The 27055-nt window shown below is 43.3% G+C and overlaps 1 protein-coding gene across 1 annotated transcript in view; it reads left to right on the top strand.

The window, feature by feature from the left end:
- SPON1 (spondin 1) overlaps nucleotides 1-27055 on the top strand; it is a 361777-nt gene that overhangs the window by 322891 nt on the left and 11831 nt on the right. Inside the window, exons 8-9 of the mRNA XM_074997622.1 lie at nucleotides 18963-19164; nucleotides 24031-24171. Of these exons, the coding sequence (XP_074853723.1) occupies nucleotides 18963-19164; nucleotides 24031-24171 (343 nt within the window). The remainder of the gene's footprint in view (nucleotides 1-18962; nucleotides 19165-24030; nucleotides 24172-27055) is intronic.

The following is a 27055-nucleotide window of genomic DNA, read 5'->3' as shown; positions in this document are numbered from 1 at the left end:
AAAGGAGATTTATGCTGTTAATCAAACCAGGCCAGATTCTGCCACCCTTGCTTACATCATGTAGCAGCTTATTCCACAAACTGTCCCACTGAATGAACAGAGTGCTGTGAAATGTGAGTGAGGACATTAGAATCTGACCCTCTGTGAACAGTTCTGTTGAAAGCAATGTGACTGCTTGTAGAAAACAGACAGCCCTGTGTGAGGAAGGGTGGCAGAATATGGCCCAGTGTAGTTTAAAGTTTTCTTATATTTAAGCATAGAGGGCTGCATGTCATGACAGTCATCACAGAGGATGAAATTCATCCCTGACCATCATGCGCACTCAAGTAAGTGACGCATAGATTTTTTTTCTGGCCCTGAGCACAGAATTGACTTTTGGAGAGAGAAGCAATGTGCAGTCACTGCCTGCCATAGTATTTGCCCTGCTATAGGGTGTAGAGAGACATGCTCAGAAATACCGAGACAGTGCTGCCAAAACTCTTGGTAAACACTATGTATAGATATGGGGGGCATAGTCAGTTGCCATGGGGAGCAGAACATTAACAGTCCTTTGAGAATGTGCAGGAATTCCTTTTGAAGGGCCCCCTAAAGAATGTTTCTGAGCACTTCCTCCCTCAGATACAATACATGGTGCAAATATATGCACAGAGTTAATGGACGCACAACTCCAAAAGTGGGAGTAGGATTTGCCCTCCACTATCCACATGGTTTCCCTCTAGCCTACAAAACAGTCATGCTCTCTTCTATAAACACAGGCCAACAAACCCTTCTTGTGCAATGGGATTACATACTGCTACAACTGTTTGCCGAGTGAAGAGATGAGACCATGGGTCTGTTATCCAAAATCCACAGAATTCTTACGGATTTCTATTCTGTCTGGCCTGAGTGGGTAGTTATACTGCCAGATATCACAGAAAGACATTTGAAATGCGCTTTGGCTATAGCTAACAATAAACACTGGCTCTAAACAGAACCGAGGTCAACAAAAATCAGTAGGGAATACCATGCTGCAGAGGTCATGCAAGTAACACGCACCTGGTTATAAAACTGGCCCCCTTTACTATCAGTCGTGGGAATATTTGAGAAGATTCTACATAAAGGAAACATACTCATTTATTGTGTAATAAAGCTGCTTTACGTTATTGTGTCCAACCTATATATCTGTATATTATATTGTGCATTATATACTAAGTTCTGTAGAAAGTACTCTAGTACAGTGGGTCTCACTCAAGAGTTCTGGGGCCCTGCGTGGCCACAGTCAGGTTTCAAGGAACCTGCATTAGATTTGCTAGGGCCTGGGAAGAACGCCAAAGACCAGTTTGGGCCTGTAGTCCAGAGCCCTGACCCTCCCACCACCTGCACATGAAGCCTGGGCCCTTAGACCATTGCCCTGCTTGCTACCCAGTAACACCATCCCAGGATTATTGACAGAAAAACAGTTGTGGAACAGCTGGGCCATGCAGTTTTATAGCATGTAGGCGGAACCACAGCAAAAAAGGTGAGAACCCCTATTCAAGTACACTTCAAACACGGAAATCAAAAAAGTGTGGTCACAAATCAGGTTTTGCTTATGCTGAGTTGACTTCCTCAGGGCTACCTGCAGACTGAGGGCTTACTCAGTGTATTAATGGTAGAATGTGTCCCTCATTTTGTGAGGTTGTCAAATACATTCAAAGCCTTAGTTTCAGACCAGATTTCTCTCTCTGAAATTCTATTTTAGTGGTAATGAGTTGGTCACTCACTCAGTTACATAGCCAAGTCTCTCAGATAGTTGAAGCTCACTGTTTTAAGTACCAATTTGTTTAATTAAACTCTTTTGGAAGTCTGAAAGGTAAGTGACCCAAGAGTTTGTGCAGCCTCCTTTTATTACCTTCTCTATAAAGCAAAATTGCCAAAGCCTTACTGTTACCCTTTGGTATGGGCCTCAGGGAGACAATGTTGATCACAACAACTTATCATTAAATACTTTTCTTCCACTTGTTATGGATGTTAGTCATAGTTCACTGACTCCATGTTCATCTTTTTATACTTTGTTTACTTTTGCTGAGTCTTCAGAGGCACATCCCTGTTTAAACTATTCAGCTGTTAAAAGACTCACCTGTTTTGGGAATTCCTGAAGTTCTTAAATGCATACTCCAAGGAGGCTTTTCTCACTTTTGCTATGAAATGTTACCTTTTCAATGTCTGGCGATAAAATGATGTGTTGTTTTCCCTTTTGGTGCTTCTGTTCATCTGCATGGTTTTCTGAACTCTTTCCTAATATGCCTTATTTGTTGTTGCAGCTGCTGGGTTTTAGGATCAGTGGTTTCCACTAAATTCCAGACCTTGTTCGTTTGCTTTGTTTCCTTTCTTCTCATGAAGAGAGATTTTTTTTTCATTCTGTCTGATGCCAAGGTGTCATGCTCTTTAAGTTTTAGTCAATAAAAACAGATTTTTTGAGTAGCTGATGCTGGGAACTATAGAGTTGGCAGTTCAAGAACAGCAGTATGTGAGATGTGCTTCCATTGGCATTTGTGTTAGTCTAAATGAACCACCATTTTGAATAAAATTCTCGTTCAACCAGTCACTGGTGGGGCGGGGAGCTGTCCTCTTAAAGAAGCATGAGTACTTGAATACAAAGGTGCCTGTTTTTGCTGACACTTTAATATAACGGGTAATTCTCTTATAATGTCCAGTAAACCTGCAGTTTCCCTTATCATGTAAACAGCTACACCCTGCCATGTCACCTACAGAAGAATGGAAGAGAGTCTATAGTACTGTGTTAATATACAAAGTGATGTTTATCTAGCTGCTGCCATGCTTTTAGACAGGATACTATGGTTCAATGGATTAAATCTTACTTTATATTCCACTCCAAGGGATACTGGAGGCAGACTTCTTACAATAGTTAGTCTAGGTACTAGATAGCTCCAGGGTTAGGTCTTGGGGTGAGGAGGACCCCTTTAGCTTGCTGGAATGCTGCCAGGAGACAGAGAAGAAAGTATTTAATGAGGCCTGCTAATGTAGCACTAGCAGACTCTAAGAAGCTGTTATCTATTGTGTGAAGAGAGACAGTTGTCTCAGGCTTCCTAGATGTGCAGTGTTCCAGTAGCTTCATTACTAGAGTTGGCACTTTGATTTGCTTGTTGTTTGATTTGTTGCTTTCACAGGGGTGATCAAAGCAGTTACTTTAGGGTAGTGTTTAAGTCTGTGCTGCAATAGGGACTTAAAAGTTGCCATGGGGAGCTTACATGAAAGTATCTTATCTGTGTTGCTAAGGTAGTTCTTTTTGGTGAGTTGTCTGACATGAAGCACGTAGTTTCATAGTTGTGTAAAATGAGAGCAGTCCATGAGCCCTTCAAACTTGGTATCATTTTGACAATACTGTCATCTACACCCTGTAACTACCATATGTTAAAAAAAGTTATACCCTGAACTCTGTGCAATAAAGGCTACGTCTACACGTGAACGCTACATCGAAATAGGCTATTTCGATGAATAACGTCTACACGTGCTCCAGGGCTGGCAACGTCGACGTTCAACATCGACGTTGCGCAGCACCACATCGAAATAGGCGCTGCAAGGGAACATCTACACGCCACAGTAGCACACATCGAAATAAGGGTGCCAGGCACAGCTGCAGACAGGGTCACAGGGCGGACTCAACAGCAAGCCGCTCCCTTAAAGGGCCCCTCCCAGACACAGTTGCACTAAACAACAAAAGATCCACAGAGCCGACAACTGGTTGCAGACCCTGTGCATGCAGCATGGATCCCCAGCTGCAGCAGCAGCAGCCAGAAGCCCTGGGCTAAGGGCTGCTGCACACAGTGACCATAGAACCCCGCAGGGGCTGGAGAGAGAGCGTCTCTCAACCCCTCAGCTGATGGCCGCCATGGCGGACCCCGCAATTTCGATGTTGCGGGACGCGCAACGACTACACGGTCCCTACTTCGACGTTGAACGTCGAAGTAGGGCGCTATTCCTATCCCCTCATGGGGTTAGCAGCTTTGACGTCTCGCCGCTTAACGTCGATGTTAACATCGAAATAGCGCCCAACACGTGTAGCCGTGACGGGCGCTATTTCGAAGTTAGTGCCGCTACTTCGAAGTAGCGTGCACGTGTAGACACGGCTAAAATGTGTCAGAGACATGAGAAAACATGCCAAACCCACAACAACACACTCCAATATCCCTCTGAGGGAGGCAAGGAATTTATTCGAAACAGCAAAAAATCCCCTCTGCCAATGAAGGCAAGCCAGGGCATGAGGCACACGACAAGGATTTCACCCCACCACTTGGACTGCAACTGACAGGGGCTCCCACACAAAGCAGGAGGGGAAGAGGTATAGGGCACCTAACTCCCCATTCAGGAGTGACAGCAGGGGCCTCTTTGGACTCATCAGGGAGGGCAGTAGAGCTCGTGCCCAGTATTCACAGCTAGGTTGTTGGCATATCTAGCTCTGGAGAGAAAGGACTGGGCTTTTCTACTCTTTTCTGTTCCTGACATACCCACAGCACTGTGATGGGATGTTTTTTCAGACTGAACATCCTAAAATAATGGGGCCTTGGCATTAATGCTCCATAGAAATGCATGGTGCAGTTCATAGCTCAGAGCTACAGCCTGAATCTCTCTAGTCCGGCACACTCTCATCCAGCAACAGCCATAATCTGGCCAGGTCTCAACCTGTGCTGTGGTGGGTGGCCACAGTGAATGCTGAATGGGCAAGACCAGCTGGACAGCTCTATGGGCTATAGCAGGAGAGGGAGTGGGGAGCAATTACGTTACTGTGCAGTTTTCTGCCATCAGACCGAGCTAAGCATAGGACCAGGTGAGCTGTGCCCTCAGCCTGGCTTTGCTGGAAAATGGCCACATGCCCGTAGGCAAGCCTCAGTTTCCCTGCCTGGAGAGCGGGGACCCATAGTAGTGCAAGCCCCATACAGCAGAGCTCCATGAGCATTGCTCATTAATACTGCAGCTAGCTCTAGTCATGCCACCTTTCCAACCCAAGATCAGGCGGGGATACATTCCTCATCTGAATGCAGCTGTTTACAGAAGAGTCAGTGGGCATGGCTTTCTGAACATGCTTTCTCTTACAGCATGGGTTTCCACAGCTGAGGTTCTGGTGCCGGTCCCCCTGCCAGAGCAGGGCCTCTGTGGCTGGGGCTCTGCCTGCTGCACAGGGAGAGAAAGGGCAGAGCTCCCACCACATGCCGGTTAAAATCGGCTCGCATACCAGGAGTGGGATGTGTGCCGGGGGTTGCCAAACCCTGCTCTAGGAGCTGCGCTTTAGGAACAGGTGCTAATCCCTTAATCCAGCCCTGTCAATAACCCTAGAGAAGTAGAAGCCCCAGTCTTTACAAATCACAAAATTGCCAAATACCCAATTTAGCTCCATAGACCAAATCATCTTTTTTCCCCTGAGTAAACGAATAATATTTGACTCTACCATCTGAGTGGGAAATCCTTTCCATTTACTAACAATGAGCATAATGATTGTACGTCTCATTCTCCCCTTTCCATTCAACTCTCCCACTTTCTCACAATGGCATGATTCTTCAGCCAGAACCAAAAGGGAGGCTGTAACAGTTTTCAAGGAGCCAGTCACCTCAACATCACTGAAGTTGCCTGGGACAGTCAAGTTTCTCTCCATTGCTGCAGCAGAAGCACCTGATGCACCTTCACTTTGCCAGGGATTTTTTTCTGGCAGAACGCAGCAGAACTGCGTTCCACTACCTTTCCCCCACCCCCCGAGATGCCATTTTTAAAACACAGCTGGGCAGCTCTGAGCCTCACATGGCTCTTTAAGCAGCCACTTGCGGCTCCTGCTGCTTGGCCTCCGACTCTCTGCCTGCCGATGAAAGAGCAAGACTCAATTTAATTACTTTAATGGCCAGTGCTGGCAGTTAAACTAATTACATTGAGCCCTGCTCTTTCAGTGCAGCAGATCAGAGAGCTGGGGGCGGCGAGCCACACAGCTGTGCAGAAGGAAACATGGCAGCTGATGAAGGAGCAGCAGCATGTGGCACTCCTTTTGAAATATAAGTGAATCCTGAGTTTGGGAGGGTTAAAGGCGGGGGGAGCAGTTTGAGGCCATGGGGGGCATAGGGTTAAAGCCTGGCAGCAGGTTCGAGCCCTGGCGGGGTGCAGGGAGTTAAGGCTGCAACAAATTTGGGCTGCGAGGGGAGTGGCAGGGGGGTTTGGGCTGTGGCCACAGGGGCGGGCGGGCAGTTAAAGCTGAAGCAGGTTGGGGCCTGGGGAGGGTAAGTTCCGGCACCTTTTTTCTCAGGAAAAAAAAAAACACTGCACTTTGCTCATCAAACTTAGATGAAAGGTTGGTACAGCATTGAGCACACAGTCAGCATTCAATAAATAACAATACACTAATTGAAAACTATGAGCATTATTAGCTCTGGCTTTTTTCTGTGTTTGAAGTCACAAATTCATACCTCCTCTGTTCCCTGAGACCTCAGTTCCCTCCTCAACCTCCTTTTTCCTTCTAATAGAGTAATAAACAAGAAACATCCAAAATATACATTTGTTGTAGCATGTTTCGCCCCATGGAATATTGTTTTTAATATTTCCATCCCGTATTCAGGATTCCTCCACACTCAGAATCATTTTCCCCTAACAGAGCTTTCATCAGTGTTCTTGTAAATGCTAATACACCATTTTCCAGTGGATTGTCAGTGCTTGTTCCATTTCCCTACTTCAGTGATGTAAGCAACAGTAGCGTTATCACCACTGGCAAACTTCACAAAGTAAAATCACTTCTGTGTTGCTTTTAACTTTGTTTGAAATGGAAGAGAAGCAGTGTGCACTGGTCGTCTCCTGCATGGGAAACCTACTCTGCAACTCCACTAGTCAGTGACAGATGAAAAAAATGACTGGAGAGAGTGAATGAGAGAACTGGAATACCAGGCAATGTATTTCTTTCCTTCATGAAGTATTTTGTGACAGGAATTGTCAGCAGGGGCAGTGATTCAATAGCACCACAGAAAAAAAACACTGCAGCAAACTAAAGATGGGGGAAAATCCCTGTGGTAGTTTTAGAATGAGAGTTGTCACCTAGCATTTTATCTGCAACCAAGAGGTTGGACTTGCTTTGAAACTTGTACTTGCTCTGTATTTGTGTCTCACAGAAAATGAGGCTCAGTTTTGAATATTTGACTTTCTGGGCACTATAAAACATGGTTCAACTTTCACTGGAGGAAACTTGCTTGAAAATCATTTTATTGCAAGAGGGACAAAAGAGTACTGCTTACTTTTTAGTGTGAGAGAGAAACATAAACCTCTTGGTTGAAAGAAAGAGCTGTTCCCAATCCCACTATAACCCTTCTGCCAGGCAGTAATGGCAACAAAAACAGATTTTGTATATACTTACTTTACTTAAACCCTTGTACTCTGAGTGGAGCATAGGTCATCTACAAGTTTCCTCCACATCACTCTGTCTTGGGACAAAACTTCTAATTGACTCCAGGAACACCCCAGTTTTTGTCCTTCAATCCCAGCAGATCATCTCCACATTGTCCGAGGTCTTCCTCTTTTGCATTTTCCTTGTGGGTTCCATTAGAAAGCGTGATGACAGTTTTCCTCCATCTCTGCCCATCTTCGACAGTTTTCTGAGAATGTGGCTTAGCCATCCCCGCTTTCTTCTCTCAGTTTGAATCTAAAGTGGTTCTTGTCCTGCTCTGTTCCAAAGGTCCTCATTTGTGACAAAGTCTTGTCCTTTGATGTGAAGGATGTACCTCAGGCATCTGTTCATGAATGTAACTTGTGATTTGAAGACTCTTTAATACTCCAGGGCCATGTCTACACGTGCCCCAAACTTCGAAATGGCCACGCAAATGGCCATTTCGAAGTTTACTAATGAAGCACTGAAATGCATATTCAGCGCCTCATTAGCATGCGGGCGGCCGCGGCACTTCGAAATTGACGCGCCTCGCCGCCGCACGTCTCGTCCAGATGGGGCTCCTTTTCGAAAGGACCCCGCCTACTTCGAAGTCCCCTTATTCCCATGAGCTGATGGGAATAAGGGGACTTTGAAGTAGGCAGGGTCCTTTCGAAAAGGAGCCCCGTCTGGACGAGACGCGCGGCGGCGAGGCGCGTCAATTTCGAAGTGCCGCGGCCGCCCGCATGCTAATGAGGCGCTGAATATGCATTTCAGCGCTTCATTAGTAAACTTCGAAATGGCCATTTGCGTGGCCATTTCGAAGTTTGGGGCACGTTTAGACGTCAGTCAGGTCTCACATCCATACAAGAGCACACACTTCACATTTGTGTTGAAGATCCGCAGTTTCCTCTTTGCAGGTATTGTGAGCTCCATATGCAACAAAGGGTCTTGAATGCAGCTGTTGCTTTCCCTATCCTGGCACTGATATCCTTCTGTGTTCCTCCATCTCTGCTCATAATGCTCCCTACATAGGTGAACTGCTCCGCATCTTCCAGCTTATACCCTCCCAGTGTGATGGTGTTCTTGTTGGACTGGTTGCTCCTCCCTGTCTCGGTCTTTCCCTTGTTAATACTCAATCCAGTCATTAAGGCAGTTTTGTCTAACCTTTTCTTCCATGCTTTCGTATCGGTGTGAAAGGAGGCTGGTATTATCAGCAAAGAGAACAACAAGAAGTCCTGTGGCACCTTATAGACTAACAAATATTTTGGAGCATAAGCTGTCGTGGGCAAAGACCCGCTTCATCAGATGCATGAGTGGAGGAGGGTTCAGAGGGTTCAGATGAATTGCAGCTTAGAGATTTCTTTCTGCATTTGATTTTTGAAATTTCTTTGTTTTAGGACTGCTACGTTTAAATCTGTTACTGTTAAAAGTAGCAGTCCTAAAACAAAGAAATTTCAAAAATCAAATGCAGAGAGAAATCTCTGAGCTGCAATTTATTTGACTCCATCAACCAAGGATTAAACAGAAACTGGGAGTTGCTGGCCCCTTACAAAAGCAGCTTCTCTGCCCTGGGTGTTAACATCTCCACATTAGACTCTGACAATGGGCCCCATCCCCACTGTCTGATCTGACTTGGTTTTTTCCTGTTTTGATACATACTGCTGATAATGGGACATTTCCACCTTGACTGAATAGACCTTGCCAGCTCTGGCCCTCCCTTTTACTGGGACCCCACTACTTAAATAGCCCTCTGAAACACCCCAACCCAAGCATCTGATGAAGCAGGTCTTTGCCCACGAAAGCTTATGCTCCAAAATATCTGTTAGTCTGTAAGGTGCCACAGGACTTCTTGTTGTTCTTGAAGATACAGACTAACATAGCTACCTCTCTGATAATTATCAGCAAAATCAATGTTCTCTAGCTGTTTGAAAAGTGTCCATTGAATGCCTTGTTCATGGTCGCCTGTTGTCCTACCCATAATCCAGTCCATTGAGATCAAGAACAGGAAAGGTAACAACAGGCACCCTTATTGCACTCCTGAGAGTATGCTTAAGGATTCATCAAGACATCATTCTGAATAAGTTGGCATGTTGAGGATTCAGAGGTTGAATGGATCAGGTAAATAATTTTGGATGGGATGCCACGGTGTTGCAGCAGTTTCCACAATGTGTCTCTATCAATGCTGTTGAAGGTCTTTTCAAAGTCTATGAAGGTTATGTACAGGTGGGAGTTCCAGTCAAGCAATAAATAGTATACAGGGTTTCCTCTTATCTTGACAAGAATGGGCGTGCGTTCCCACCCTAAATCTGTAAAAACTAAACCTCACCCTTATGTGCCACTAAAAGACAGTACTTCTGTACTCACAAGCACTAAAAGCAACGAAGGGTCCTGTGGCACCTTATAGACTAACAGAAAAGTTTTGAGCATGAGCTTTCGTGAGCACAGACTCACTTCATCAGATGCTCACGAAAGCTCATGCTCAAAACTTTTCCGTTAGTCTAAGGTGCCACAGGACCCTTTGTTGCTGTTACAGATCCAGACTAACACGGCTACCCCTCCGATACTTAAGCACTAAAAGGAAACTTTTCACAAAGAAGAGAGTATCGGAGGGGTAGCCGTGTTAGTCTGGATCTGTAACAGCAACAAAGGGTCCTGTGGCACCTTATAGACTAACAGAAAAGTTTTGAGCATGAAGAGAGGTAACTCTTCGTTAACTTGGGAAAACACCATGATTCGACAAGATGCCAACCATAAGTTAACACTTCCCTCTCCCGCTCCCTCAATCCTTTGTCTCACTTTGCATTGCGAAACAGCAACAGAGGATCTCAAAAGGGGTGTCTACCTTTCCTCTGCCGCTCCCACTGTCAGGGGTTCTCTGCCATCACTTGCTACTGCCTTTGCTGCTGATGCCCCTAAGGCTGATGCCATGTTCAGAGCTTTCACTACCTGGCCCAGTTCTTAGGGTTTTCACCTGTTAGTGATTTCATCACTTAATGGAGACCCTCTCTGCTATAGCATTATCTGCAGTGTCTTTCATTGCAACACCGTCCCCCTGTCACTTTCAAGGTTCTTCCACTTTGACCTGCTCATAAATGGCTTCAGCCTATCAGCCTAATCACTGAGCAGGAACAAGGACGCTGAACTAGGTCTGACCAGCACAGGATGGTCAGACTGTATATAAAACTCTTTCAGCTGTATCCATAATCAGAACCACTAAATCAGAACAACTGGCCCTACCTACCTCCAACTTTCACTTGCATTACTACCTGGTTTAGCATGTACATTTTCTATTTAGGGTGACTGCCTTGAAGACAGGCAATAAGGATAACATTTCCTTACTCCTACACGTAAAAGACTCATGTAAATTTTAATCCCAAACAGCCAAAGGTCGTCACCTAGGCAAAGGAGGTGTGTTTGTACAAATATAGTGTGCTCCCTTTCGTTCAGCTTGTCAACAGCTGGCAGGAGAGAGCTCATTTAAACATTGGATTACACCATTTTGGTTCCATCTGCTCCAGACAGAACACATTTAACAGAGATGGTTTAGTGTTAAGACTGTGGTAGATTCTTACTGTGAAATGACCCGTTTACCTTATATAACAGTATGTGATAAGATTTTCTTTCAGTGAGTTCATCGTCTGGTGCAGAATAACAATACCAGACGTATGAAGCATAAGGAGAGATTAGAAATGTGTGAATTATTGTGTTGACTTTTCATTTCTGGAGACCAAAGCACTTCTGACTACATTCATCATGAAGGGAAATAAAGTAAAGTTAGGGTGACCGCGGGGAAAATTTTCCTAATGATGAGATCTTTTCAAAGGTGAAACAACCGTCCAAGGGACGTAATGGAATCCTCACTGCATTAAAAAAATTAAAACTCGAAGGGGCAAATTTCTGGAAAGTAGACAACAGCCCTTCCCCTTATTTGAATTAGGTTACTTTGTAGATTTTTTTCTATCTAACTTGGGGGTTTCTACCTCATGAGCATTAATCCACTAAATAATTAGCACTATCTTCTCCAGGAAGGACAATATTGTAAGAAAATGCTTGAGGCCAGGAGTCCCATAGATTGGATGCAGGAGATTTGATTTCTAGTCAGTATTACAAATTATTTGTGTAGTCACTAGAAAGTTTTTAAAATTAAAAAGTACCTTTTACAAGTTGAGACATTCTCCCCCCCCCCACACACACACACTCTTATACATAGACCAGGGATTCACAACCTATGGGTTGCGACCCACCCAAATATGGGTCGCAATTAGATTTCATGAAGGTCACCAACTGGGCGGCTCTGAGCCACATGTGGCTTTTAAGGAGCCAGTTGTAACTCCTCAGCTGCCACCTGACTCTTCATTGGCTCCCAGTCCCTGCCCTGCAGTGCTGAAAGGGAACGAAATGTAATTGGTTTAACAGCCGGCAGGAGGGAACCTGCCCTGATACCAAATTCAACTGAAACCCATTTCAGCCTGAAGGACGGGGAACTGCCCATGCTCCAAGTGCAGAAAGGGAGTAAGGGATACTGGTTGTGGCACAAGGGAAGCTGGAGCATCTGAGGGAATTGTTTGTTTGTTTTCTGCTGGAAACGTTTGTTTGTTTGTTTTGAAACCAATCTTTTTGGAGTTTAGCTAGATTCAACTAAATAAGTTACGGCATTAGACTTGAACTCACCAACCATTTCAGTCAACCCCAAATTCCACTTTTTAATGACTAGGCTAAGGCAAAAATATTGCCTCGCTCTAATCTGGAGGACCTTCTTGTACTTTTGTACAGAAGGAATATGAGGGAAGGACTTAGCCCCACAGTTTGTGTATAAAAACAAATAATAATAAACGGTCAACTAATCTTACCTATTGCACAATATCGTTATCTGCTGTATTCTGAAGAGTGTGCGGATGAAAGGCACCATCCTCTCCACCTGTTAGTGAGCATAATAGACAAGGCCAGCTGTAGAGAGCCATCGGGCTTGCCCACTCCCTGCCTCATCTCTGCCCCCTCTCCCTATTGCACCCCCCCCCAGAATGCAAAACAGGGCATTATCCAGGAGAGGGCCTTGCACAGGGCAAACCAGCAGCCTGCTCCCCTCTACTGCGGTGGCAGAAAGCAGAGTGCCTGTAATATTGGAAGTTTTTCCAGGCCATGCTGAGAGGGCCAAATCAGGGCAAATTGCTTAAAAGGGGGCTACTTATGGCCCATGACTGGGGGTCCTCCACTATAAGGCACACCACACTGGTCACACAGTACTTCTGTTGCCACACTGGCTAGCAAGCAGTCACACAAGCAACTCCCTCAGACACCCCAGCTTCCCTTGTGCCACAACCAGTATCCCTTCTTACACAGATGAAAAATCAATCTCACCAAATCCAAAAGACCAGCCACATTACCAAGTCAATGGACACCTCAGATCTTACCCACAAGAGCATTCTGTGCCACTCCTTCAGAATCTGAAATCCTAAGACTTATTAATCAGAAAGTCGAGAGTAAAATTATTAAAACAATCAAATGATGTACACCAGTCACAAAGTTCTCAGTGCAGTTTTGCAGCAGAGGTGGAATAAGTGCCTATCTTAAAAGTCCCTGGAAAATATCTTTGTTAGGCTGGGTCATCAATCCTTCCAGACTCAGTTCATCGCAGAGCTGCTCCTGGAGTGAAGAGCTGGAATGAAGACCGGGGAGGAGCTCTCAGGGTCCTCTTTATACCCTTGCCCTTGGCTAGGGAATTCCACTGTTCTCCCTGTGTGGAAGCATCTGCTGTCTGGGATGGAGCCTGTCACATGGGCAGGTCATGCCATTGGCTCTCTGCTGGGTTACATGTTCACAAATTCCTCTGATAGGGACTGGAATCTGATAAGGCCCATTCTATGTCTAGTACTGCTTCACCTGAGTAGGAACCCTTTCACAATGGGTTGCCACATCATCTACTCTGGTCTGCCAGAAACTGAAATTTCAAATACAAGTACATAGCCAATACTTATAACTTCAAATATGAAAATGATGGAAGCATATGAGCAGTATGAACAGAATCAGTGCTTCAAAAGCTTTCAAGAGACACCTCATTTGGCCCACTATGCACAAGATTTTGTGCAAACATAGACCAGTAGCTGCAATACTGTTTTACATGTTCATCTCAAAAGCCAATAACATCACAATGCCATGGTCCCAGCCCACACCACTCTACTCCCTTAAGCCCTGTGTCACTTGCCACAGTGAGCACTGGGGGCACAACCCTGCTGCCAACCCAAAACCCCCCAGGATAAGCCCTCAGGTCGCCATGGATACCATGGCTAAGAGCAATTTGAGGCAATGTCCCATCCATAGGACGGCTGCAGTGATCGCCACTGGTGCCCCCAAAGTGCACTCCCTGGGACAGCTTTAATAATACCTACTTGCCTATTTGCACAGGCTAAGAAAGAAAGCACATATAAAGTCATCCACGGCGCAGAGGTGGGTTACAGCAGTAAAACATTTAACATGGTTAATGAGCATACATCTAAGTATACATTGTAGCCGGCCTTGCCCTGGATACATAGGTTTTGTGAATTATACTTAAGCCAATAAGTATAGTAACCCCTGGGCAAACCTCCATAACATGTAGCATAATACAGTAATGGATGAATTTGCCCCTGTTGGGGATAAGGCCTAAGATTATTTAAAAAAAAAAAAACAACTTGATTGAGTCCAGTTTAATTCAGGCTGCTTCTATACTTGCCACCTCCCCTCTAAGATGGCGTGGTAATGAGGCAATTCGAAGCAGGCTGATGAGGCTTGAATGTGCATATTCAGCACCTTATTAGCATAATAGCAGCTGCACAAATTTCAAAGGGCAGACTTCTAATTGCACGTTGACAGTGTAGCTGGGGGCAGCTTTGAAATAAGTGCCCCACTTCGACATTCTCCTACTCTGATCTACTCCTGTGGCAGTAAGGGAATGTCGAAGTGGGGTGCTTATTTCGAAGCTGCCCCCATCTACGTGGTCAATCTGCAATTCAAAGTTTGCACTTGGAAATTTGCGGGGCTGCCATTGTGCTAATGAGGCACTGAATATGCATGTTAGCACCTCATTAGCCTGCTTCAAATTGCCTCATTACCGTGACACCTCTGACAAAAGGTGGCACGTATAGAAGCAGCCTCAGTCCGTCAGGTACAGAGCCAATGTCTCCCCTGACACAGTCACCAACTGTTTTCAGCCATGTCCCTTGGTTAGTGTCTCTCGTCCCTCAGTATGGTTCTAATCAGTCCCCGATATGGTCCCTCATTGTCCTCAGTCATGTCCCTTGTTGATCATCTCACATCCTTCTGTCTGGCTGTAGTCCACTGACGTCTTGGTGATGGTCTCCTCTTTCACCTGAGGGGGAAGCAAGGCCTCATGGGGAAACTGGTTGAAACCCTAGAGCTGTGTCCCTCCCCAGTGGGAATCCAAGTTAAATTTCATAAAAGTAGAGTCTAACTGTCCATCAGGGAAAGCAATGGGAGCAATCCCTGAATGTGTCCCTCATTGGTCATCTGTCTCTTACTGCTTCAATTCCTGTCCATCTTCTCACCCGTGACAATGGCAAAAAATGAATCCTGTCCACCGCTTTCTGTTTTGTATCAGATTTCTGGCTTTTTAAAGCTTAAACCTTTTTATTCTCTGTCATTCTTCACTATCCCTATACCACACATCTTCAGTTTTCCTCTAGTACTAAATCCTTCTGCTTTGGTACACATCACTACATATGACATTTTCCCAGTGCCATTCTTGACATGTCCAAACCATCAAAGTCATCTTGTATCTTCTGCATTAGCATTATTTCCTGCCATTTTCTTGTCTCTTCCCTTTTTTATTTCCTACAGTTTTCAAACAATCAGTATTCCCCTCAGCCAGCTCATGTCTGCAGTTAAAATCTTTTGTTCATTGTATCTCCTCATATTCCAGAATACCAGCCTATTCAGAAGTGTAGGCATAACAGTTTGTCTCATACACACTGGATTTTGTTTTTTAATCTAAATCTCATTAGCTTTCCAGATCTTGCAGAATTTCCTGCATATACTAGCGAGCTAGCTGGATTCTTCATTCTATCTTCACAATTTCTGTTCTTTGATAATAATCCTCCAAGGTATACAAAACCACCCAGGGGAACTGAGGCATAATTAATGTTTGTAAAGGGTTTTGAAGATGAAGTGCTAAATATAATTATTAAACAATATTATACAGTTTGTATGAAAGAACAGAAAACTGCACAGAAAGAGCAAATACCTTATGGCAAAATGTTCACAAAGACTCAAACAGGTTTAATATTGATTTCGTTATACTCAAATGTACAGCTGATTGATTTTATATTGTTTTGAGAACACGATTAATATTTATTTTTCTAACAGTGGGGATTCAAACAAAGATCCAACTCTACTGTCATGAACTTATAACAGGGAATAGCAGTTTACACAATGGTTTCCAGCAAAATGTGTTTGAAGGATCCTTTGTTGTGGATTTCTAATCATCTGGGGTCTTCAGCCAGTAGGACAGAGCCCAGTTCACATTGTCTGAGTCTGAAGGGCATGTGAGTGAATGCCTCCATCAGGCATGAAAGAATGAAAGAAAGCCAAAGACAAGATAAGTGTCATATTGTAACTGTGCACAAAATGGCCATCTATTCATTATTTAAACTGAATAATGCCTGCCTTTAACACTGCTGAATTTTGCCCTACATAAACAGAGTAGATAAAATTACCTCAATTATCTCAGTATTTCACCATGATTCTGATGGGGAAAATTGAGGCATTTCTGATGCACATAACATTCATTACTTATCCATGGCAACTGGCAGGTTGTTTAAAACTGATCGCTCCCACATGACTTACACAGGTGCATATTTATCAGAATATTTTATTCAAGCCAAACTGTGATACATTTACTCACATTAACTAGAACCTTAATATAAACAAGAGTCAAGACTACGAATCCACCCATTAATAAAGCACTCAGATATTTCACTAGTGGAGAAGTTTCCAATTTGGGTCTATTGAAAATCCAATAAACACTTTTTTACCATAAAAAACATCACATGAATAGTTCTACGGGCTCAGGACTGAGAACAGCTAAAACTAAACATATTACTGATCATTATCTGGAGGTAACGAAATTTGGAGCTCACTTCCTATGTTAGGCTACTTACCCAAGTCTGTAACAGAGAGGTAGCCATGTTAGTCTGTACTCTAACAAAACAAAGCAGCAGAAATGTAGCACTTTCAAGACTAACAAAATGATTTGTTCGGTGATGAGCTTTCGTGGGACAGACCCACTTCTTCAGATTCAGGATAGCAAAATGAATTAATCCAGGATCTAAAGAGTTGGTCTGTTCCACGAAAGCTCATCACTGAATAAATCATTTTGTTAGTCTTGAAAGTGCTACATTTCTGCTTCTTTGTTTCACCCAAGTCTTTGACTGGGTTCTCCTATGAGGAATTGGGCACACTAATGTAGGTAAACAAGTTTGAAATTTGAATTCTATGAACTATATATACTAAATGAAAAGTAATAGAGAAAACTGTGTTTGGTCTATTATGAGTCTTAACCTACCAGGAATTCTGGGAGCCTCAGTGAAATTTAGGAGAAACACACAGATTAGTCACTACAGTTTTTCAGTGATGGGCACACTAATGGAAATAGTAAACCTCTACTCACCAAGGGAGAAATGCAGTGACACAAAAAAAGCAGGTTGAAGAGAAACAAAAATTAGAAGAAAAATACCTTGTAATCTTCAAATGCACACAAAGCAGAGATTGTTTTGACATAGGAGCGAGAGAAAAATGAGGTGTCTGTGCTGGTCTCAAGCATGTACCAAAAAGGAAAAAAATCTCATTAAGGCTGTGTCTACACTAGCCAAAAACTTCGAAGTGGCCATGCAAATAGGAGATAAGGGGACTTCGAAGGAATAATAAGCAGATAGGAATAAGGGGACTTGGAAGTAGGCGGGGTCCTTTCGAAAAGGAGCCCCGTCTGGACGAGCCGCGCAGCGGCGAGCCGCATAAATTTCGAAGTGCCGTGGCCGCCCACATGCTAATGAGGCACTGAATATGTATTTCAGCGCTTCATTAGTAAACTTCGAAATGGCCATTTGCATGGCCATTTTGAAGTTTTTGGCTAGTGTAGACGTAGCCTAAGTAGAATTGCTAGACTGCAGTCATAGAAACTAGCAAGAAAAAATATATATGTGTAATGCATATAAAAATATATACGAAAAGTAACCCAGAACTTTCTGTTCGTAGAAGAGATAGCAAAATGAGTTAATACACTTCCATTTTATATGTGAATGGAGATTTTGGCACAGATTTGGTTTTCGTTTCTAGCTGAATAGTTAAGTGATAGTTACTGGTCTACAGCAGTGTTTCTGAAATGATGTTCTGTGGAATCCCAGGGTTCCGCAAAGTGAAAGTAAGGAGTCCACGAGAAATTCCATTACAACAGCTGACTCTTCTGCAGCTCCCTGCCCTGCTGCTGCTGAAATAGTTGTCCTAAATTTAATTAGTTTAACAGCCGGCAGGGCAGTTGGAGGGATCAGGCCAATCAACCAACTGAATTTAGTTCCATTATTTCAGCAGCAGCGGGCAGGGAGCCACAGAGAACCCCTCACTCACCCTGCTACCTGAGCTGCCACAACCCTCTGCTGGGCATGGCTTGGCTCACTTCCATGCCCGTCTTCCTTCCACAAAACGCATGTGGCCACCTGGTGTAGGCTCCCAGCCAGGGCCACAGATGGGTTAGTTCTGGGGGATGGTTTCCAGGATGGGGAGGATAAAGCTTGGGGATAGGGGGGTAGAACTGGGGGCTGAGGTGGGTAAAGCCTAGAGTTGTGGGGCGGGTTTGGAGGCAGAGGGGTTAAAGCCTGGGAATGTGGTTCTGCAAAATTCTTTTGAGTTTAAAAGAGTTCCATGGCCAAATAAAATTGGGAAACACAGGTCTACAGCATGGAGCACTACATGATAAATAGTCTTTCCTTGAGAGAATCTTTGGCAAGAATTTGACACGTAGGGGTGCTTAGACATCATCACTGAAACTTATGCAATGCTTGGCTGCATTACTTTCTGGGTCTAACCAGTGCTACTAATTTCTCACTTACATTATATCCAGCTAACTATTGCTCTGAGTTGCACTTTTTAAATTGAAGCCACAGCACATTGCTGATGAAAAATATCCTGACAGTCAAAAATGAATATTACTTCATGATAATTCCTGCTATGTTGTTTGACGTTTTTAACTGTCACGGGGTAGGAGAACCTACTGGCAAGACTTTTTTGTTACATGGCCATGAAGTAAGGCCACTCACCACAGCTCTTCTTTTTTCCAAGCCATTGAAACCCAACAAACTGTAAACATCCTTGAACGAAGAAAGAGCTATTTCATTATATAATAAACTAAGACCATCTCACAGCTGAAAAGGATAGAGTGCACTAGAGGTGTGTCGTGCCTTCACCCCTTAACAATGTGTCCTCTAGGTTTCACATGTGTTGTGTCTGAGCTATTTATTTTCTCCACTTAAAGCACAAATCTTATTGCTGCTTAAATAGCAAAGTTAACAGGTGAAGTAAAGTTTATCATCTTGTTTCTTATTTGCAGGAGAGCTGCTCCCTCTGCTGAATTTTCTGTGGACAGGACTCGCCACCTGATGTCTTTCCTTACCATGCTAGGCCCCAGTCCAGACTGGAATGTAGGTCTGTCAGCTGAAGACCTTTGTACCAAGGACTGTGGCTGGGTTCAGAAAGTCATTCAAGATCTGATACCATGGGATGCTGGTACCGACAGTGGGGTTACCTATGAGGTATTGGGAATACTTGTAATGGCTTTAAAACTTAATCTCTGTGTTAATTAACACAGCTATGAAGAATGAAGGCAAATAATCCACAACTATATGAAAAATCTCTCAATATTCAGCAAATTATTCCATTCATCACAAAAAGAAAGGTAGTTGGAACAGACATTGGTAACAATTGTTGTCCTTTATTAGGCCTGATGTCCCCAATCTGAGCTCTTGGATATTTCTGACGTTGTGTATTGATGACCTGACTCTCTGAAGAATTAGAGTTTAGGTTACTAAATATTAAGGATAGATAAATACTGAAGCTCCCAACAAGTGTGACTACTAACCCATATGCCCTCAGAAATCCCAGGATGCCTGCTTGACTCAATTAAATTGGGACATTGAAAAATATTGGTTGACCAAATCAATAACTTGGCTGGAGGATGCCTGCCAAAAAATTAGTGGGACAACTGAAGAACTGAGATTTAAAGCAGCATTCAAGGAAGATGAGGGTATTGTGGAGAATCTATAAAATTCTCTTCATTCTTCTTCAGTGCAGAGGATGTAAGGGAGATTCGCACACCTGCACTGATAGATTTCTGAACAAGCGGATAAATTAAGCAATAAAAAGTCATTAGGACTAGATGATATTCGCTCAAGAGTTATGAATGATCTCAAATGTGAAACTGTCAGACTCTTAGCAGTGTTACGTAACTTATTACTTAAATCAGCCGCTGTAGCAGATGACTGGAGGATAGCCGACAGAATGCTTAACTTTAAAAAAGGCTCCAGAGGCGATCCTGGCAAGTACTGATTGGTAAGACTAACTTCAGCACCAGGCAAACTGATTGAAACTACAGTAAAGAACAGTATTATCAGACAAGCTGATGAATACAATATGTTAGAGAATGATCTAGAAAAGGGGAACAAACAATGATCTGGTAAAGTCTGCAGATAATACAGAATTAATCTATATAGTTAAGTCTAAAGCAGACAGAAGAATTAGCCAGGAATCTCACAAAACTGGGTGACTGGGCAATAATGTGGCAGATGAAATTCAGTGTTAATAAAGAGGAAGTCATGAACATTACAAAACAATCACAACTATAAATACAAAATGGTGGGCTCTAAATTAGCTACTACCATTCAAATCAGGTATCTTGGAGTCATCATCATTAGGTCTCTGGAAACATCTGCACTGTGTGCAGCAGCAATCAAGAAGCCACCACAATATTAAGAACCATTAGGAAAGGGACAGATAAGAAGACAGAAAATATCATAATGCTACAATATAAATCTATGGTGTGACTATACCTGGAATGCTGCTTGTCGTTCTGGTCACCCCACCTCAAAAAAAAGAGAGAGAAATGAAAAAAGTACAGATAAGTGCAACAATAACGAGTTTGGATATAGGACAGCATTCATATGAGGAAAGATTAAAAAGCCTGGGACTATTCAGTTTCGAAAAAGAGATGAAGGAATTATATCGCATATGACTATAAAATCAGGACCTGATGCTAGTCTATGGATGATGGACAGCATACATGCTATCTGTGGCACGTGGTGTTGCCAGTAGCGCCTGGGAAGAAGCCAGCGGGTCTCTTGCACCATGCCGATTTCCCTGCAACAGAGCCCCCACATAGCCAGCCCATAGCTCCTTTGTGGTATGGCAGTGAACACCAGCCAAGTAAGGCAACCTAGCTGCAGGGACCCCACATGTTCTCCCCCCACCACTCCCAGCCCCCTGACCTGATTCCTGCACCCTCCACGCACCCCAGCCATCTTCCCTGAACCCCTCACACATCCGAACCTTGACTCCTGCACCTCCTCCATATCCCCAATCCTCTGCCCTGGCTCCTGCACCCTCCCACATGCTCCACCCCAGACTTACATTTTTTACAGTACTGTTGTGTCTCAAGCCCTCCCGCCGTCCTGAGGGCCCCTCCCCTCCAAGAAGGGCAGGTTACGATAGGACAGTATTTGTAAGAAATTTAAGTTACGTTCACCGCTGGCACACGGCAACTATCTGAATAATTGTGAATGAATGCACAGAGAGAAAATGTAGTTGGAGATTTGTAGTTGATTGCTTTATGTCTGTGCTTCCACAGATTTGCTTTTCCTCACATCTCCCCAGAATTATTCTTCACCTACAGTGTTGTCTTTATGCAGTTCTTCTGTTCTTACACTGTTCCTTATACAGTTGTTTTTGCAACACAGTAAATCTGTCATGAAAAACAAATGAGTAAACATAATGTGTGCATCTAGTGAAAGATGTCTGTCTTCTGCATTAAAGTGAAGCAATCAGATTATTTTCACTTATCAGTAACTGAAATAAAATGTGCCTCTCCTGCCACCTGCCTGCCAACTATACTCATTCCCCAACAGACTGATAATTTATAAAAGTCAGTGCTATATTTATAAAGCAATTTGTAATTAAAGCAATACATACACGTGAAGATCTAAAGATCTTGTCCTTTTTCATCTTACCCTTTATTAGTTACAGTTCTCACTATATGTTCCTATGCTTTCCAGCACAATGGGGCCACAATCTCATTTAGAACTTCTAGGTATTTCCATAGGACAAGTAACTAATAATGCTCATTTTTAATGTTGAAAATGGCCCAAAAGTTAGGTTGATTAATGATCCCTGAAAATTCCCACAGTTAAAAAATAATGCCTGGTTTTACTCTACAGCTCTAAACAGAACTGTGTTTGTTAATAAAAGTTATTTTGGACTTGTCACTGCCCCAAAAACAATTTTTTTTATATAATGGACTTTTTAACAAGCTTTTTTCTGTAGTTATGGTACTAAAAACTGTGGTCTGGCAAGAGAAAAACAGCAGCCTAAATAGCATAATATACCATTGTCCTTAAGTCATGTCTAGTGCAGTAATCTAAATATACCTGTAAGATAAACAAACAAACAGTATTTTGGCCTAGCTTGCATCCTAGTATTTGTCCAGCTTTCTGTACAAAGAGGGAAGAAATAATTAATTTTTTTTAAGCTCCTCCGACAATCTGCCCATTCTCCCATAAGGATTCCCAGTCAAATTCTTTAATCTGGCCACAACTACTTTAAAGAAATAATTACTGAGGGTCATTTCTGGGTCACAAAACTTAAAAACAAAGCTTGAAGCTTTAAAATATGCGGAGGAAATAATACTGAGTTGTTTGTTTCACACTTGCAATTTTAAACATGTTGTGACAAAGTCAGCTCTGGTGCAAAGCCACTGACTTGAGGAAGGATTCATTATGGATGTCTTCCATTTCATCTCTCTCCATCCGCAGATGCCGTCTTTTTTCTTGTTTCCTCTCTTTGGCTACGTCTACACGTGCACCCAACTTCGAAATAGCTTATTTCGATGTTGCGACATCAAAATAGGCTATTTCGATGAATAACGTCTACACGTCCTCCAGGGCTGGCAACGTCGATGTTCAACTTCGACGTTGCTCAGCCCAACATCGAAATAGGCACAGCGAGGGAACGTCTACACGCCAAAGTAGCACACATCGAAATAAGGGAGCCAGGCACAGCTGCAGACAGGGTCACGGGGCGGACTCAACAGCAAGTCGCTCCCTTAAAGGGCCCCTCCCAGACACACTTTCATTAAACAGTGCAAGATACACAGAGCCAACAACTAGTTGCAGACCCTGTATATGCAGCACGGACCCCCAGCTGCAGCAGCAGCAGCCAGAAGCCCTGGGCTAAGGGCTGCTGCCCACGGTGACCACAGAGCCCCGCAAGGGCTGGAGAGAGAGTATCTCTCAACCCCCCAGCTGATGGCCGCCATGGAGGACCCCGCTATTTCGATGTTGCGGGACGCGGATCGTCTACACGTCCCTACTTCGATGTTGAACGTCGAAGTAGGGCGCTATTCCCATCCCCTCATGGGGTTAGCGACTTCGACGTCTCGCCGCCTAACGTCGATTTCAACTTCGAAATAGCGCCCGACGCGTGTAGACGTGACGGGCGCTATTTCGAAGTTAGTGCCGCTACTTCGAAGTAGCGTGCACGTGTAGACGCAGCTTTTGTGACATGTAAAGGGAAGTTGCAGGAAAAGTGACTACACATAAAACCAGTGTGGTCTCATTTGAGATCTGCTCTCTATGTGTAGTAAGAGCAATAACTGCTTTACTTGAAAGACAAAAATGTGTGTAGTACCTTTTCTCCTTTCACTGAAGCAGAGCCAACAGAACTTTAAGGGTGCTGAATGCTACTGTACCTCACGTGTCATCAACAAAATTATTAGTTCAGTTCCAGTTCCACAGAGTTACAGAAACACGGTCTAATGGTTGTTCATTGCTATGAGAAAATGTGTTCTGTCGAAAGAGACGTTTTCCTATTGAACGTTTCAGAAGCAGCTCTGATTTCTTTATATGAATGACATTGGCTATGTCTACACTAGCTCCCCCCACCCCCAAAAGGGGGACGCTAATGAGACACTTTGGGATATGCTAACAAGGCGCTGCAGTGAATATGCAGCACCTCATTAGCATAATGGCAGCCGCAGCACTTCGAAAATGATGTTTTCAATCATGTGCGGCTCGGATTCCGCACACTTCGAAATCCCCTTATTCCTATACCTAAATAGGAATAAGGGGATTTCGAAGTGTGCGGGGTCCTTTCGAAAAGGATCCAGTGTAGATGAGCCATGCGCAATTGTAAGCAGCACTTTTGAAGTGCCGTGGCTGCCCTTATGCTAATGAGGCACTGCATATTCATTGCTGCACCTCATTAGCATGTCGAGGTGTCTCATTAGCATCCCCCTTTCAAAAGGGGGGGGTGCTGGTGTAGACATAGCCATTGTGTTGAATCCTGTTATTCAAAATGCATGTGCATTTAATTCCCTTTTTAATCCCTGTTTATCTCTTTCTTTTTTATTGCAGTCACCCAACAAACCTACCATTCCTCAAGAGAAGATAAGACCACTAACGAGTCTTGATCACCCTCAGAGTCCCTTTTATGATCCAGAAGGAGGGTCTATAGCAGTGGTGGCCAGAGTTGTCATTGAGAGAATTGCACGAAAGGTAACAATACAGAATTCTGAGACACAAACAGTAAAACTGAAATAACAACATAGATATTTGAAACTGTAGAAACCCTTTTAATCTACTGTGCCACAGGCCAAGAAAAACATCCAGTGTTGCCTATTTTAGTACTTTTTCAAGGAAGCATAGAAATTAGGCCTAAGAACATAAGAATGGCCATACTGGGTCAGACCAAAGGTCCATCCAGCCCAGTATACCATCTGCTAACAGTGGCCAATGCCAGGTGTCCCAGAGGGAGTGGACCAAACAGGTAATGATGAAGCAATCTCTCTCCTGTCATCCATCTCCAGCTTCTGACAAACAGAGGCTAGCGACACCATTTCTTACCCATCCTGGCTAATAGCCATTAATAGACCTAAGCTCCATGAGTTTATCCAGCTCTTTGTTAAACCCTGGTGTAGTCCTAGTCCTCACAGCCTGCTCTGGCAAGGTGTTCCACAGGCTGACTGTGTGCTGTGTGAAGAACAACTTCCTTTTATTTGTTTTAAACCTGATGCCTATTAATTTCATTTGGTGTCCTCTAGTTCTGATATTATGGGAACGAGTAAAAAAAATGTTCTTATTCACTTTCTCCACACCACTCAGATTTTACCTACCGCTATACTATGCACACTGAGTCTCCTCTTTTCTAAGCTGAAAAGTCCTGGTCTCTAATTTCTCATCATATGGGACCTGTTCCAAACCCCTAATCATTTTAGTTGCCCTTATTTGAACCTTTGCTAATGCCAAGATATCTCTTTTGAGATGAGGAGACTGCATCTGAATGCAGTGTTCAAGATGTGGGCATAACATGGTCTTGTACAAGGGCAATAAAATATTCTCCATCTTATTCTCTATCCCTTTTTTAATGATTCCTAACATCCTGTTTGCTTTTTTGACTGCCGTTGCACACTGCATGGATGTTTTCAGAGAACTATCCATGAGACTCCAAGATCTTTTTCCTGATGAATTGTAGCTAAATTAGCCCCCATCATACTGTATGCATAGCTGGGGTAACTTTTTCCAATGTGCATTACTTTACATATATCCACATTAAATTTAATTTGCCATTTTGTTGCCCAATCACTCAGTTTTGTGAGATCTTTTGAAGTTCTTCACAGTCTGCTTTGGTCTTAACTATCTTGAGCAATTTAGTGTCATCTGCAAACTTTGCCACCTCACTGATTACCCCTTTCTCCAGATTGTTTATGAATAAGTTGAATAGGATTGGCCCTAGGACTCACCCCTGAGGAACACCTCCAGTTACCCCTCTCCATTCTGAAAATTTACCATTTATTCCTACCCTCTATTTCCTGCCTTTTTACCAGTTCTCAATCCATGTAAGGATCTTCCATCTTATACCATGACAATTTAATTTACATAAGAGCCTTTGGTGAGGGACCTTGTCAAAAGCTTTTTGGAATCCAAGTGCACTGTATCTACTGGATCCCCCTTTCCCACATTTGTGGACCCTTTCAAAGACTCTAATATATTAGTAAGACATGATTTCCCTTTGAAGAAACCATGCTGACTTTAGGTCAACAAATTATGATCTTCTATGTGTTTGATCATTTTATTCTTGACCATGGTTTCAATTAATTTACCTGGTACTGATGTGAGACTTTCTGGTCTGTAATTGCCAGGATCACCTCTAGAGCCCTTTTTAAATATTGGCATTACATTAGCTATCTTACAGTCATTGGGTACGGAAGCTGATTTAAAGGATAGGTTACAGACCACAGTTTTGCAAGTTCACATCTGAGTTCTTTCAGAATGCCATCTGGTCCTGGTGACTTGTTACTGTTAAGTTTATCAATCAGTTCCAAAACCACCTCAAATGACACCTCAATCTTGGACAATTCCTCAGATCTGTCACCTACAAAGGATGGCTCAGGTTTGGGAATCTGCCTAACATCCTCAGTCGTGAAGACCGAAGCAAAGAATTCATTGAGTTTCTCCGCAACGATTGTCATCTTTCAGTGCCCTTTTGTGTCTCTATCATCTAGGGGGCCCACTGGTTTCCTGCTTCTGATGTACTTAAAAACATTTTGTTACTGCTCTTTTGAGTTTTTGGCTACCTGTTCTTCAAACTCCTTTTTGGCTTTTCTTATTGCATTTTTACATTTAATTTGGCAATGTTTATGCTCCTTTCTATTTTTCTCACTAGGATCTGACTTCCACTTTTTAAAAAAAGATGCCTTTTTCTCTCCCACCGCTTCTTTTACATGGTTCTTTTACAAGCTGAAAAACGTAATGTGCTTAGTATATAACCTAGGCCCCTGTCAATGCAGAATGGAGCCTTTCACTGTGCGCCACCGTTCTTGACCCAGTCAACTTTTAAATTATTCAAATGATAGGAGTTTCCTGTACTTCTCTTGCAACCTTATTCCATTGTCCTGTGGATCTCTGTGCTACCTGACTGCTTTTTGTGTTAAGAAGTGTTTCTTGATACTCAAGCTACTTTGTCTTTGGCTTAGTTTAATCCTATTTGTCCCTGTTATTGCAGGGGGAACTTCCTAAATAAGTCACCTCTCTTTCTGGTCTTTAGACTACCTGCATATTTGCAGATTGCTACATATGCCTTTTTTGTTCTGTCTTCATTGGAATTTAAAACCACAGCAGCACTGATTCAAACCTACAGGTCCTTAGTTATGGCTTGGGCTTAACCCTTCCTATCTCCTTCCTCAAAAGAATATCCTCTTCTCCAAATTCCTCCCAATTTACTAAGCTCAGTCAGGAATAACGAACTACAGTCAGGGAAAGAGTACTAAACGCTGAATTCTAGATAAAAAAAAAAAACAAAAACACACCACCAGTGTACTTAGAGGTGACAGCTGTATCCTTCTCTGCAACACCTCCACATATGCTGTCCCAAATGTCATTG

Source organism: Carettochelys insculpta, chromosome 6, assembly GCF_033958435.1.
Source record: "Carettochelys insculpta isolate YL-2023 chromosome 6, ASM3395843v1, whole genome shotgun sequence".
NCBI classification, from domain to species: Eukaryota; Metazoa; Chordata; order Testudines; family Carettochelyidae; genus Carettochelys; species Carettochelys insculpta.
Note: the sequence above shows the minus strand (reverse complement) of the source record. Positions and strands in the feature narration are given on the sequence as shown.